The sequence below is a fragment of the Ursus arctos genome, unplaced genomic scaffold (genome assembly GCF_023065955.2).
Source record: "Ursus arctos isolate Adak ecotype North America unplaced genomic scaffold, UrsArc2.0 scaffold_29, whole genome shotgun sequence".
Lineage (NCBI taxonomy): Eukaryota > Metazoa > Chordata > Mammalia > Carnivora > Ursidae > Ursus > Ursus arctos.
This window is the reverse complement of record NW_026622974.1, coordinates 16,615,945-16,631,131: the sequence shown is the minus strand read 5'-3', so window position 1 is coordinate 16,631,131 and position 15,187 is coordinate 16,615,945. Positions and strand designations below refer to the sequence as shown.

The window sequence follows — 15,187 nt, the reverse complement described above, 5'->3', positions numbered from 1 at the left end:
TTAACATATTTGTTCTGTCTTACTAATCTTTTCTCTCTGGGGCCTACCACAGTGAGTAGCCAGCCCCTATTAAATGCTTCATAAATATCCATTGAATGTTATTAAATGAATATAACATTTGGTATTTCATAGGAATAATCTAAAAATCTCTAAGCCATAAACTAAAGGCTTCAAGAAGAGTGCTTCTGTGTTAAATTATGTAATCATAGATTTTCTTAAAATGTGATTTTTGATTTTTTTTTCTCTAAGGTATTGATTTGCTTTTTCATTCTTAACAGCTGACTTGCAAAAATTCTCACTCATCATATATTTTTCCTTTTATCTAAAAATAACAATTTTCTCAAAGTTTACCTTGAAGCATGACCAAAGACTGTCGAAGTCGGCTGTTTTCTTTCCGCGTGTTTGTTAGTTTTTGTTTCAGGCTTTTTATTTTCGTGCACAATTCCTCCTTTGACAATTCTGCTAAAGGCTCTTCATCCTCACTGGAGCTCTCACCAGGCAGAAAGGCATTTCCTGAATATGGGTCTCTCTAAAATACAAGGCAGGCACAACAAAAGAAGCTTCAAAGTGACTTTAATGGTTTATCCCATGTTCTGTATGCTGAAGGGACTTAATCAGACCTATGAGTCCCTCATCTCCCGGGCATTTCCTACTCCATATGAAGAGTTTCCCTACCTAGTGAACTAGCCTCAGCTTTGTCTTCCCCCCTCCAGGGGAGCTCAGAAAAGGGAAGACATCAAGTTGCATGCACGCATCGGTCACATAGCAGAAATCAGGATTCTGTCTAACTTCAGTGAAGAATATAAAGTAGAAAAACTGGAGAGAAAGGTAAGTTGGAGAGAAAAGAGGCTGAGCATAGATGCCATAATAAAAGAGAAGAGTTTTCAGGCTAATTTATGATCAAATAAGATCTCTGAGGTTACCCGCCATGGAACCAAATAGAAATAAGTAGTTTCAAAAGCTATAAAATTTTAAAGGAAACAAATTGCTAAAGAAATCACAACATTGGCCTACAAGATCATGTGACTATTTTACCCCTCAAGGAACCACTTTGTCTCCCAAACCTGCACCATTAAATTGAAATAAGATGTCATTTTCTCCCATCATTGCCAAAAATATGACATATGAATATCAATGTTAAGTGTTGGTAAGGAAATACAAATATAGAGACCCTCATGCCCTGCTTATGGGCATATGGACTGATGTAGACGCTCTGGAAAGCAATCTTATAGTATCTAGTCAAATGAACTAGAAACAAACAAATAACTTATAAGCCACAAACCACCCTCATATGTGTTTATTCCAGAGAATCCCTCACATTGCTTCTTAAAAGGACAGGTATGAGGAGATTTATTTTTTCATTGTAGTAGCAAGATGCTACAGGAAATTTAGGTGTTCATCATTGGAAAAAAGGATAGGTAAAATCTGGTGCTATGCAGTAGTTAGACACAACAGATCAGACATAAAATAGCGATGTAAGTAGATGTTAAAAACAGTGCTGATTGAAAAATCAGAAACAGATTGAGATATATATCATGATACCAATGTATCATGTACTACTAAATGATGTATCCATAAGATTGTAAAATGCGGTGTGAGGTGAGAACAGGGTGGATGGGAAACAGGGATGTAAAAGAGAATTTTCACTGTTTATCTTAAAAAATATATATATATTTTGATCTTTTTAACTCAGAAAAACTTTATTTTTTATTTAGCCTTCTGACTCTGTTCTTGTGCCTTTGTCACTTTCATAATGATTTTCTGTTCCTCAATAAAGAAAGTGCACTTAATCCTGTCATGCACACTTTTGGCGCACATGGAACCACCATGGGCCCTGCTGACATGTTTTTTCAAGACAGAGAGCGTGCACGCGCACAAGTGGCAGGGGGAAGACAGGCGGAGAGGGAGAGAGAGCATCTCAAGCAGGCTCCTTACTGAAGGAGGAGCCCCACTCGGGCTCAATCTCAGGATCATGACCAAAACCGAAATCAAGAGTCGGACGTTTAACCAATTGAGCAACCCAGGAGCCCCTAGAACCTTGTAAGAACCTTAAGTCTCACAGCACAAACTCCTTAAAGATGGACTGAGAACACTCCACGTGCAGATTTTGCCAGTTTCCCAATCTTTTTGGTATAAAGGTAAACAGTTCCATTACCAGGGTTTTGGAACAGCCTAGATTTGCCAGGGGCTGTATTATATGATACCCTATGTGTGTCAAATGCCAGACCATCCTGAATGCCTCTAGACACCATCCCCAGAAGATTAAAAAATATTTTAAACTAGGAGAATGTCTAGTATGTGTTTAAAAAATTAAATATGAATACATGCATATAACAAACTACATGTATTACAAGGATATACACAAATATATGTGTTGCAAAGATACATAATAAAATGAAACAAGATAAACACATTATGGGGTTGTCCATCAGAGGACAATGGGAGGGGGGAATTCAGATTAAAAAGGAATAAATAAATAAAGATAAGAAAGGAGCCCAGACCAAACCAGTGATGAACATGGGCCATAAACTGGAGTTAAAAAAGAAAAGAAACAGTAAATCTTAAAGAAAGAAGAGATAAGTGTTTCAATTTCTTCAGTACTTTTTGAGAGGAAAAATAGTTTCTGACAGTTTGCTGCTCTTTCATTTCCCAGAATATGAGGGGAAGTTTGAACAATGGCATAATTGGCCATACTTAAATAGAAGCAGGTAAAATGTCTTTTGAGTATGTTTCTAACTCAACTTGTTCAACATTACAAAGAGAACATGAAATTTTATTCCCTTGGTTGAACAAAGAATTAAAGGGAACAATAAGTTACTGGAAGAACGGAAAGTACCAAAGTAAAAAATTATGGAAAGGATTATGGAATTATGCTGGAGCTAGATAATAAAATTATATTGAGGTAACAGAACACCAACCTGTCCTTTATCCATGTCACTATTTGCATTCTCTGAGTCCATTGTCTCTGTCCTTTTCCTCTTTCCTTTTCTAAGAGCTTGGGTATTGGTAATGTCCTCTGTTTGCAAGATCTTCTGCATTTTCTCAAGTAGTTATCAAGGATTTTCTGAAATTGTAGGAAGAGGGAATGCCCATGTAGATGATGCTATTCTGGACGTAGCCCCAAAATTAATGTTTTTCCTTAAAAACAAAAACAAAAAAGGTTACATAATGTATTTACAACTATATGTTTCATAATGGCAGTAGCCACTCAAGTACTTTTACTAAATGCTTCCTGTCTTTTTCCCCGCTGACCAGTTTTGTACACATTTTCATTTGATTCAAAATCATTCAATTTCATCATCGTCATGAGGATGTCTTATTTCCATGATGTGACTAATATGCAGTGAGTTGTCACTTATAAAATGAAATAGTGTGAAAAATTTTTCATCTTTACAAGTTTTTTCTTGTCAGTCATAAGAAGTCTAAAAACCAACATAGAAACATTATAAATTTATGCAGACAGTATTTCACAGGACCAAAGTTATAAGAGGCATTAATAATACTAGATCTTATCAGGATCAAAATATTCCAAGGGAGATCAATAAGAATTGCTTAGAAGTTTGTTTGCTTTTTTTTTCTGAAAACTCTATAGTTTTGAGATGGAAGATTTTTCTGGGTGTAAATTTAAGAATTTGCCATAAAGAATGGAAGAAAAATATATCTCAAAGGCAAAGATACATTTCATAAAAAATTTTAAAGGGATAATCATTTTTCAAAACCTGAAAAGCGGATGATAATTCTTTTGTAGAACAGGGTTGAAATGATCAAATTTAATTTTTGCTATGCACAGATGATGTAGAACATTTGGTCTTAGCATCCCTATTACTTGCATATATTGGTTTGTTTCTATGAAAGGATATTTAATTATAAATTATAAAACTTTAAATACAGAAGGGGTTGAACTTAAAGGGACTTCAAGAAATATGTAGACTGTTGAGCAGAAGGTAACATATGCTCCTTACCAAAATATACTAAAGAATTCTTTTAGAAAATATGGTACTTTTATCTACTTTAAGAGAAATTCATCATTCTTTAAGCATGAAATAATATTTGGGATTGTCTTGCCAAAATTGCTTGTGTGACTCTTTGAAAACTTACTTTGATTTTTCAAATATATGAATAATATTTGAGCTCACACATGGAATTGAACTGTCATATCTGACTCACAAATATCAGGGATTTTACCTAGCATCAAGCTTTATTAATAATTTTAATGATACAAACAATCAAGAGGCAAAGGTCAAGTAGGGAGAGTCTAGGTCATCCTGCTGACTTTGTAGGTCCTTCCTTCTCAGATCACATAGGAACTCTGTGGCCTAGAATAAGTGAGAGGTTTGAGGGTCACCTCACACAGTGGGGAGTGTTTAAGTTTTAACACATCTCCATTTTATCTCTTCATTTTATAACTCAGAGTTGTATAGCTTGCATGACCTTTTCTAGGAAGTTATAAACCCCTAGGTTCTAGGTATGTTTGCCATAAGCAATCCTAAATCAGGGATATATAATTAAGAGCATTCTATGGATAAAAACTCCACTCCTAGCAAATATCATTAGTCCATTTACCCAGATCAAGGTCAACAAACATTTTCTATAAAGGGTCACGTAGTAAATATTTTAGGCTTTGCAGGTCAAGAGGCAAAATTGAGGATATTATGTAAGTCTTATATAGCAAAAAAGAAAAGTTTTCACAAAATTTTATTCATAAAATTGAAAATACACTATTAATAATTGAATGCAACTTTTTGTAAGACAGTTCTACTAATGAGAATAGAATTAAAAAAATAACATCTTGTTTAATTGGGATTCAAAGTTTTCCCCACCATCAAAATACTTTTCCAAGTATTCATTTGTTAATGCTGACCTGCAATGAGATTTTATGTATTCCATATTTGAAAATGTCTTTCACACCAACAGGTGTTGCCATATACTGATATTAATCTATAAGTTTATAATTTTCTTAATTGAGATAAAATTCACATGACATAAAATTCACCATTTTAACCATTTTAAGTATATGTTCACTAGTTTTTTAGTACATTCACAATATTGTACAATCATCACCAAGGAAGTTCATACCTCCCAATATATGTTAATGATTTTAATTGAGGATATTCACCTCTTATAGACCTTCATAGAATTCTATTAAATTCGTTTGATATTTGCCTTTTTAGTGTGCCATTCCATTGCAGCAATTAATTACTTCTAATTAAAGGTTAGGTAGAAGTTCCTCATTGCACAGTTAAATGTATTTTTTTAAGATTTATTTATTTATTTTAGATAGAGAAAGAGAAAGAGGGAGTGGGGGGGAGGGACAGAGGGAGAGAATCTTCAAGCAGACTCCCCACTAAGTGCAGAGCCCAGGAGGATGAGATCATGACCTGAGCTGAAACCAAGAGTGGGATGCTTAACCAACTGAGCCACCCGTGTGCCCCTTAAATGTATTTTGAAATAGGGAAATTTTCTTTGTACTTGCATTGAAGTCTGAAACTCAATACTAGAACTGTAGTTTGAACTGGAAAAATACATTTGGTGCAAATTTGAGTGGAGATCAACATCTCAATTCTTATAACTTTTGGCATCAGGGGAAGTGTGTAAATCAGCCTGAGACATTACTTACGAGTGGCATATTAGTTGTTAATGAAATGACTTTACCTCAGTGTAATTTTTGCATATAAGTACTTGTTTTGTCTTGTAATTTTGTCTTCCAGTTTGTTAATGAATTCTTTAAGAAACATTATCAAGTCTGTTACAAAAGGTAATTTCCATTAGTCATTCAGTGTTCCAAAAGCCACTGAGCATTCTACAGGAGTGTCTGAGGGCAGTTCTCATTCCCAAAAAATTTCAGTCTTGGCCCTGAGCTCACACATTTGCAGTGAAATTTCACCACTGCTAAGTTACAGAAATGCTGAGTCAGAATACTCAACTTCTATTTCTGAAAAAATTCATGAAACTGATGATGGTCAAGTCCACAAGAAGGAAGTTCACCATTACACTAGTGGTTCAGTAATGATAATGATATTTTCAGAAATTGCAAGGTGATCTTAAAATTTATATGGAAATGTAAGAGACTGACAATGGCCAAAACAATCTTGAAAAAGAACAAATTTGTAATATTCACATTTCCCAATTTTAAACCTTACTACAAAGCTACAGTAAGCAAAACAGTGTGGTACTGGCATAAAGATAGACATATGAATCATTAGAATAGAATTGAGAGTCCAGAAATACACCTTTACATCGATGATTAACTGATTTTTGACAAGGATGCAAAGACAGGTAAGTGAGAAAAGAAGAGTCTTTGCAACAAATGGTGCCGGAACAACTGAATATTCATATGTAAAAAGAGTGAATCCTACTTCACACTACATGCACAATTACTTTAAAATTTACATTTAGGTCATAGACCTAAATGTAAGAACTAAAACTATAAACATTAGAAGCAAACATAGGAGTAAATTTTATGATCTTGGGTTAGGTTGTGATTTTATAAATATGACAACAAAAGCATTATCTTCACAAATGAGATCATCAAGAAAGTAAAAAAGGCAACCTACACAATGGAAGAAAGTATTTGAAAATAGATCTCATAAGGGGCTTGTACACAGGATATATAAAGAACTCTTACAATGCAATAATAAAAAGATAACCCAGTTTTTTAAATGGATAAAGGCTTTAAACAGGCATTATTTCAAAGAAGATATATAAATAGCCAATAATCACAAGAAAAGATGCTCAATATCATTAATCATTACAAAAATGCTCATAAAAACGATGATGAGATGTCACTTCACACCCACCTAGAAGGCTATAATAAAAAAAGACGGAAAATAACAAGTGTTGGTAAAGATGCGGAGACATTGGAACACTTATATATTGCTGGTGGGATTGTAAAAAGGTGCAGGCATTTTGGAAAACAGACTGGCAGTTCCCCAAGAAGTTAAACATTGAATCATCCTATAACACATCAATTCTACTACTAAGTATATACCCAAGAGAAATGAAAACATATATCCATGCAAACACTTGCATACAAACGTGCATAGCTATATTATTCATAATAGCTAAAAAGTAGAAAAACCCAAATTTCTATCAACTCATGAAGAGATAAATAAAATATAGCATCCTTACAGTGAAATATTATTCAGCAATGAGAAATAAAGTCCTGATACAGACTACAACATGTATGAGCTTTGGAAACATGCTAAGTGGAAGACACCAGTCACAAAAGATCACACATTATGTGATTCCATTTATATGAAATGTCAAGAATAGAGACAGAAAATAGATTGGTTGGTTCTTAGGGGTAAGAGATGGTGGGGGTGGGGGTGAGGAGGAGGTATGATTGCTAATGCAAAAAGAATGCCCTTTCGTTTAGAGAGAACAAAAATGTTTCTTAAAAATTGGATCGATGGTTGCACAACTCTGTGAATATAAAAAAAAATATTGAATTGTACACTTCAAATGGGTGAATTGCATGGTATGTAAATAATATTTAAATAAAACTATTTTTAAAAAGATGCAATAAAGTTCAAATGTTTTCTGCAAAGTACCTGCTGGTAAATAATAAAATGAATAACAGTAGGGTTTATTTTTATTTTTTATTTTTTATTTTTTTTTAAAGATTTTATTTATTTATTTGGCAGAGACAGAGACAGCCAGTGAGAGAGGGAACACAAGCAGGGGGAGTGGGAGAGGAGAAGCAGGCTCATAGCGGAGGAGCCTGATGTGGGGCTCGATCCCAGAACGCCGGGATCACGCCCTGAGCCGAAGGCAGACGCTTAACCGCTGTGCCACCCAGGCGCCCCAACAGTAGGGTTTAAACACCTTATATTTTCACAAGTTTTGTAAATTTGTCCCATTAAACCTTTTCCTGCTCCACACACATTTTTACCACCATCTGTTGTAACACATCCTAGTAGATTCCACTTCAGGTTGTACTGAATCATTGTTTTCTCAACTTCTTTGAAAATATTCTCTCCTGTGATTGTTTCACAAAGACTATTTATAGAGGCTAATCTGTCAGTCACTCTAAACTCAGCAATTGCTCCCAAATAAATAAGACCAACTGAGCAATCTCAGTAGCTTCTGTTGACTCATCAAGCACCAAGAAAAACTCAAAGTCATTTCTCTTGTTTTTAAATTAATTATTATATTGTTCCTGATGTTCTCAGTTCTTTGAGCAACTCTTTTTGCTGAAAGTCTAATGATCTTAAGTTTATTTTTTTTCCAGGTACATGTCATTAGCTACTGCAATCAAGCATGATTTAATGAATTCACTATCTGTTAATGGTTTTCCTTGCATGGCTAACAATGAACCACACAGAAACTTATTTTGGATGCAGATTCACTTTCATTTCATTCCATTCCATTCCACTCCATCCCATTCCATTCCATTCCATTCCATTCCATTCCATTCCTCTTTCCTTTCCTTTCCTTTCCTTTCCTTTCCTTTCCTTTCCTTTTCTTTTCTTTTCCTTTCTTTTGTTTGTTTCCTAAGCTCTGTGTCCAACTTGGGGCCTGAACTCATGTCCCCAAGACCAAGACTCGCATGCTCCACTGACTGAGCCAGGTAGGCACCCCCATTTCTTATTTTTGTGAAGAAATTCTACTGGGATGAGATATTTCATTTTGCAGTTTCTAATTTTTTTTTTGACAGTTGCTGTCCTGTGAATTGGAAATATTGTGATGAGTGCTTAGTTTGATAATATTGACACATATCATGTTCTTTTAGCATATCTATGGTGTCACTGTATCATAAACACAATGCTTTGCCACCTAATTTGATAATAAAATAAGCCACACTCCACTCTGCTTTAGAAGCATGAAATACAGTATTCTCTTTTTTTGTTTTTTGATGTGATTGGCATGTGCTAGTAATAAAAAAATAAAATAAAATGCCACAGTGTGACAATATGCATGACACTGAAACACCATGAAGTTATTGTAAATGCTTTACTGTGATTTGTGGGGCACTGAGCAGCAGTATAAAGTGGTGAGATTTCCTGATATGGTTTCTATCACAACTACTCAACTCTGCCCTCATAGCATGAAAGCAGCCATAACAATATGTAAAAATGTAAGTGTGGGTATGTTCCAATAAAACTATGGACACCGAAACTTTGATTTTACATAATTTTCACATATCATGGTATGTTGCTCTTACATTGAGTTTTTTCTACTATTTAAAAATGTAAAGAACATCCTCAGATTGCAGGCTGTATAAAAACACGTAGTAGGCAGATGAGCAGTAGTTTGCTGACCCCATGGGGGTTCAGTTATCATACTTAAATGAAATTTAAACTGTATCATCTGCTTTCTTTCATCTTCATTTCTTTTCCTGCAGAGCAAGCCAGCTGCTTTAACTTCTTTCTCCTCAGTGCCTTACTTCACTGTACATTACTACTAATAAATCAAGAACAGTACTTGAGGGACATAATATACAGCATGTAAGATCCTACAGCAAATTGTTATTATTTGATAAGGTTGAATTTGCCAAATTTTACTGATAGGGACCTGTTAAGTATCATTTAGTGATGGTGACAGATGCCAGACTTCTAGGTCACTGGGGTTGAGGATCACCCCAGGGTGGAGGGCAGCGGAATAGGGAGTTATTGTTTAATGGGCATAGAGTTTCAGTTTTGCAAGATGAAAAGGGTCGTGGAGATGGATGATGGTTATGGTCATACAACAATGTGAATATACTTAATGCCTCTGAATTATACGCCTTAAAATGGTTAAGATGGTAAATTTTATGTTATATGTTTTTACCACAATAAGAAAATTGGAGAAAATTAGTTTATAAAAACGTTGTTTTTGTAATATCCCTACCTGTACTAAAATCTTCTACTGCTAAGATGATTTAGTTATAGAGCAAATCTCAAGTTTCTTCAAAAACACACAATTCTTTCAAGACTAACCAGCAGGGACATATCGAACCTCTTTTAGAATGACTACTTTTCAGTGGACTTCAGGCCGATATTCTGTTACAACATCCACAAACAGATGATTCAATGTTTATATTATCTGCCAATTAACAAATTCAGAAAGGATATTGTGAATTTGGTAATGTATTAAATACTCCTCTTAGTTCCTGATAGTAGAAAATTCACCATGTAGTTATCTCTTCTTTATTTTTTGCAGCAGAAAGCATTTCATGAATTCCCTAGATAGTACTCGTAGGATGTGAAATTAAACATAAACACAGCCATGAGAACACCCATGATATGTGGTTGGTTGGATAATATAAGCCAGAGGCTTTCAACCATTTCTGGCAGCTCACTCTGAAAAAAATAGTTTACATTTTGATCCAGGAAACACGCACACAAAACTAAAACAAAACTTCATGAAACATTCTTACCCTTACTACATGTGATGCACTCTCTCAGTTTCTCTGTTGCTCCTGACCTGGCAAGAGAGCCAGGTGCTAAATGACCCAGCTTTTGTCTTAATCTGCAGTTAGGGTGACCGGCTTACTTTCATCTTGATATATTCAGGAAGAAGGCTTCTATAGCAGAGAGGTATTAGCACAGAAATCAGATGCTGGGAATGGTGGAAGACAATCTTTACTTGCTCCATTATGTCATTTATCCCCCCCTATGAAAAGCCTGTAGCCACATGTGGAACTGTCTGAAAGCTTGAACAAGTATATGTAAAACTTAAACGAGACTCTGGACGAGTTTTCCTGTGGTCCTAAGGCCTCCAAAATCTTTTGTAAGAAACATCAGTTTTTGTGAGTAGTTTTTCCCTGGGTATTTTTCTGTTACCATCTTCCCTGCGCCCCCACCAACCCTCGGTATTTATATGACTTTTCCCCATTTATCAGAAACACAGATGCCGAGTTGAGCATAAAGAAGAGTAAGAATCAATTAAAAGTTCTATTTTAGAATAGCTATAAGCCATGTAAATCATCTTCCATTTCACATTTTTTTTGATTAATGCAGAACGTTCTATTCATCTTGAAAGTTGAGGGCAAGATGAGATCATTATGCTTTTTGCTTTAAGCAATCGTATTCTAGAACATTAAATTTTAGACCAATTTCTAAAATTCACAAAATGTAATAGTTCTGATGCAAGAATCAATGTCTATGCATAAAAATCAGGAGTGATTCAACTTTCAAATATTAATCTATCATATCAATTATAACATGAAAGGAGAAACTAATTTTTCTTTGAAATACCTGCCCCATTATACCCTATATTAATATCATTTATTAATGAAATAACTCATTACTATTTAGATAGTCTCTATTATTTTTGTACTTTTATAGTCTCAAAAGTTGAGGTCTAAACCTAATTAATGTGCTGAATCACATATTTCAGATAATTTACTTAATAAACCGCCTTAAGTGGTTTGTCCCCTCATCTACTACCAATAATTTTCTCACTCTAATATGCTTTCATACCATGTTAAAGCAATATTAAAATTAAAAAAAAACAATGACCAGCTACATTTCACCTTTTTAAAATTAAGTTATTTCTCTACCTGTTATGTATAGGTCATTAGAAAAATACATTCATGCATCTTTATGAGTGACAGTATTTTTCTTCAATAAATTCATAGAATAATGAAAATGGAAGGAAATGTAAGGGACCATCTCCTCTCTGTTACCTGCATTGCCAAGCCTGGGTATGGGCAGTCACAGGGCAAGTCAGGACTAGGACTAGTTAAGTGTGGAAAATGTTAAGTATTGATCACAGAAGGAAGCCCAAGGAAATGGAATGGATCTACTTAATCCAGCTGAAGTCTAGAAAGCTACCTAAAAATAAAAGCAAGGAAGGATGGATGAGGACAGTGAGTTCAAAATGTGGAAGCCAACCTCAAGGTTCAGAAGTGTCAAAGACTGAGAGGAACAGGGGGCTCAGTGGTGGTGGCATTTTGGGACAATGTTGTGAATTCATGATTCCATAGTAGAGAAATTGCTCAAACAGCCAAGGGGAGGCACAACTCAAGCAGATGTACCTCCTGTTCACAGAAAGAGTGGGGAGACTAAATTTGTCCTCCTACCAAAGGATTGAAAACAGTGAAATACCTTTTTTTGTTTGTTTGTAGGGCTATCCATTTTTTTTTTGAAGTAGACTCCACACCTGACATGGGACTTGAACTCAAGACCCTGAGAACAAGAGTTGTATGCTCCACCAACTGAGCCAGCCAGGCACCCCCAGAGCTATCCCTTTGAGGAAGGATAGCCAGATGGTCTCTGATAGGGGTGTTTTTCCAAAGTGGGACTCTGCTTAGCCCCCCAATCTTGTTTAGCTTCCTGGAGGTACTGAGTTGAATTTACCCAAGTGATAATGATGGGGCAATGAAATAATAAGAACGGATCTACTTCAACAAAAGAAGTCTTGCTAGATTGAAGGATAGAGGAAGTGGTCTAGGCAAATCCCTCATAGGCTAAAGAGGAGGAGCAGATCCCTTGTGTGCTGGGAAACAGCTGATATACCGCTGGAGTGTCTGGTTCACCCCCATTCATTTGGTTTGTGTTAGCTTAAGGACAGTCAGAAGAGAAGAAGGGTAGCTGCCCAGCAAACCTAGCTGGGAGGAATTCCTTTAGGGAAGAGGCTGCAGTGGGCAGGGAGGCAATGTAAATGAAAAGCATGCAACAGAAACTATGGTTTTTGAAGTGCATTTGCCATCTTGGGAGAAATTCTATATCTCTAAGCCTCAAGGTACTCATCTATAAGATAGAGATGAGTAGTACCTACCTATTGTTGCTGTGGGGATTAAATGAGTAAATGTAGGTAAAAATATTCAGCAGAAACTTGGCAGAGAGTAGATACTCAGCAAGTATTAGCTACTACTAAAACAACTTCGTTGTCCACCCCAGGATAACCATTCAGTAATGAGGAATCCTAGGACATGCTGTTCCATACTGTTTGAGTGAGAGAGAGAGGTGAATAAGATTGTACCAACCAACTTCCAGAGTGCTGCTGCTGCTGGTGCCCCTTAATCTAGGCACTAAGACCCAGACTTCAACAGCTCACAGATGGCAGACTGCCAGGGGGTCTGGTACACTAATTGCAGTCCTACAGTGTCTTCTCAGGGTGGATTCCTGACTCATTTCAAATGGCCACAAAATGAAATTGTGCAAAGAATGGTGCTCACTAGAGCCAGAGGGGGCTGAGCCACTTAATAAATGGCGTCAATTCAAAGTCTGTCTTTGTGTGGACCGCATGAATGTTGTGCCATGAAACCCTTCACAGCCTAGAGGGTCAGAAGGGAACTTGGAGGAAATAGAACCAGCCAAACTGAGAGATCAGAACACCCCTGGAAACTGGTCTTGCCCACTGGGATGAGAAAGTCACATGATGAAATAACAAGCCTCATGATGTGGCAGAATGGGATCACAGTAATAAGACACTGAGAACCAATGTTCTGAAAATATGGTGGTGGGGTGGAGTCAGGGTTCATAAGTATGGCAAGTGTGGGAAGCTAGAGATACGGGTGGATGGAGCTGAGCACTTGGTATGGACAGGAGGTCTTCCACACCAAATAAAGGAATTATCCTGGTGGGATTGAGGGCCCCAGTTACCAAGTCTCCATAGAAGGATGAATGGTGAAAAGCTTCATAGACCGTGGCTTGAGGCAGGATTTAGGAAGAGTAATTATTACATTTGCCAAGATGTCTAGGAGTAGTTTTGGGGAGACTGATGTTAAGTTCTTCTGCCTTTCTTTTAAGTCTTAAGACTATGGAGTCCTTGCAGATTCTGAGCTCAAGACCAAATTTTAGTACGTGTCTTTGGCTCAGAATGGGTTTATCCATCCAAATATCTAGATATAAATTGGGATGCTTCACTGGCCTGAAGGTAGCTCAGGAATGAAGTTAGCCCTTCTTCCCATGACAGAAGTCTGTGGAAGTGGTCCCAGATACTTAACACAGTCTTCCTTTTCAGGGTTAGAACTGACGTCTCAATGAAAATTAACCTTAGGGAACTAATTTTTCTTTTTCCTAATCTGTTCAAAGTTGCAAGGGGACAGGAAACTCACGGTACATCATCTCCAGTTAGTCTCAGGGTGGGCAGCATTTGCCTGCGTTTGGGAGATGTCCCAGAACTTATAGGTTAGAGTTGAGAATTTCCTCTGCTCATGCTAAGACACTTCTCCTAGTCTGGAAGGCACTAACTTCAGCTTTCAAACTTGTTTTGTAAATTACCCCTACTTAGAAATGGTGGAAATATTTTACATTATCTGAATAATAATGAACAACGTTGCTCAGTGATTTATAACTCTAAGAGCTTTATAATTTGATTTATGAATGGCTCTCAAATTTTCCATTGGCAGTTCATACAACTATGAGTAAATTTTCTGGCCAAATGACTCAGTATTTTGCTGCATGACTAATCCCACACTCAATGTTAGAAACTACAGAAATGAATTCTATTTGCTAGTGGATAATAAATGACTGCTTTCCAAAAACTGTCTGCAAAGCATTATAGGGTAGATGAATTCAATTACACTGACATTTTTTTAAACTCTCAGATTCAGTAGACTTTTTTGAGAAGCCTGTAATGTTCACAAAAAAGAACATTCCCCCTACCCCAACAGCATTATTCTGGATTCCACAACCCATAGGACAACAAATCCTAATTAGGCTTTAAAATTTCTAAAATGTTACAAGAACAATTTGGGATGATTCCCTTGAGATACTTTCTCTTACAACGATGCCTTCAAGTTATTTCAAAAGTTTTTATTGTGGTAAAACGAATATAAAGTCCTTTCCCAGGGAAGATTTGCAGAATATAATATTTGCAAATAATAATTATTTTTCCTTCAAAAAAACCAGATTTTAAAAAGACAATAGCAATCCATCCACACGATGGCTTCCCTGATTCTGGTGGCTGGAAATTGCCTCCAACATTACATTAGATGATGTAGGTTCTTCTAGAGGATGCAGCTCCTTTACCTTCCAATACAAGAACCTATGCTTTGTTGGCACAGGTCTTGGTCTCAGATTGTTATGAAAAATGATTTGGGAATAAATAGGCCATACAACATGTTTCCTCGGATAACTCTCAATTTTCCTCTTACGCCATTTAAATTCTGAGAGTAAAAAACTTTACCTAGGAACAAGTAGGTTACCAGTCCAAACTCAGTATGACTTATTTCTAAAAACTTATTGCTAGAGCCATTCTTACCTAACTTTCTGTTTTCAAGGGGGTAATATTTCAATGTAATGTCATTGTGTGATTA

The 15,187-nt window shown here is 36.2% G+C and overlaps 1 protein-coding gene across 2 annotated transcripts in view; it reads right to left on the bottom strand.

The window, feature by feature from the left end:
• The window catches only part of BEND6 (BEN domain containing 6), a 43,019-nt gene that overhangs the window by 23,444 nt on the left and 4,388 nt on the right, over window positions 1–15,187 (bottom strand). For both annotated transcript variants that reach the window (XM_057304004.1, XM_026507161.4), the window contains exons 2-3: window positions 2,919–3,138; window positions 352–529 (exon numbers count right to left, since the gene is read on the bottom strand). In XM_057304004.1, coding sequence (XP_057159987.1) covers window positions 352–529; window positions 2,919–3,038 — 298 coding nt within the window. In that variant the 5' untranslated portion in view covers window positions 3,039–3,138. The remainder of the gene's footprint in view (window positions 1–351; window positions 530–2,918; window positions 3,139–15,187) is intronic.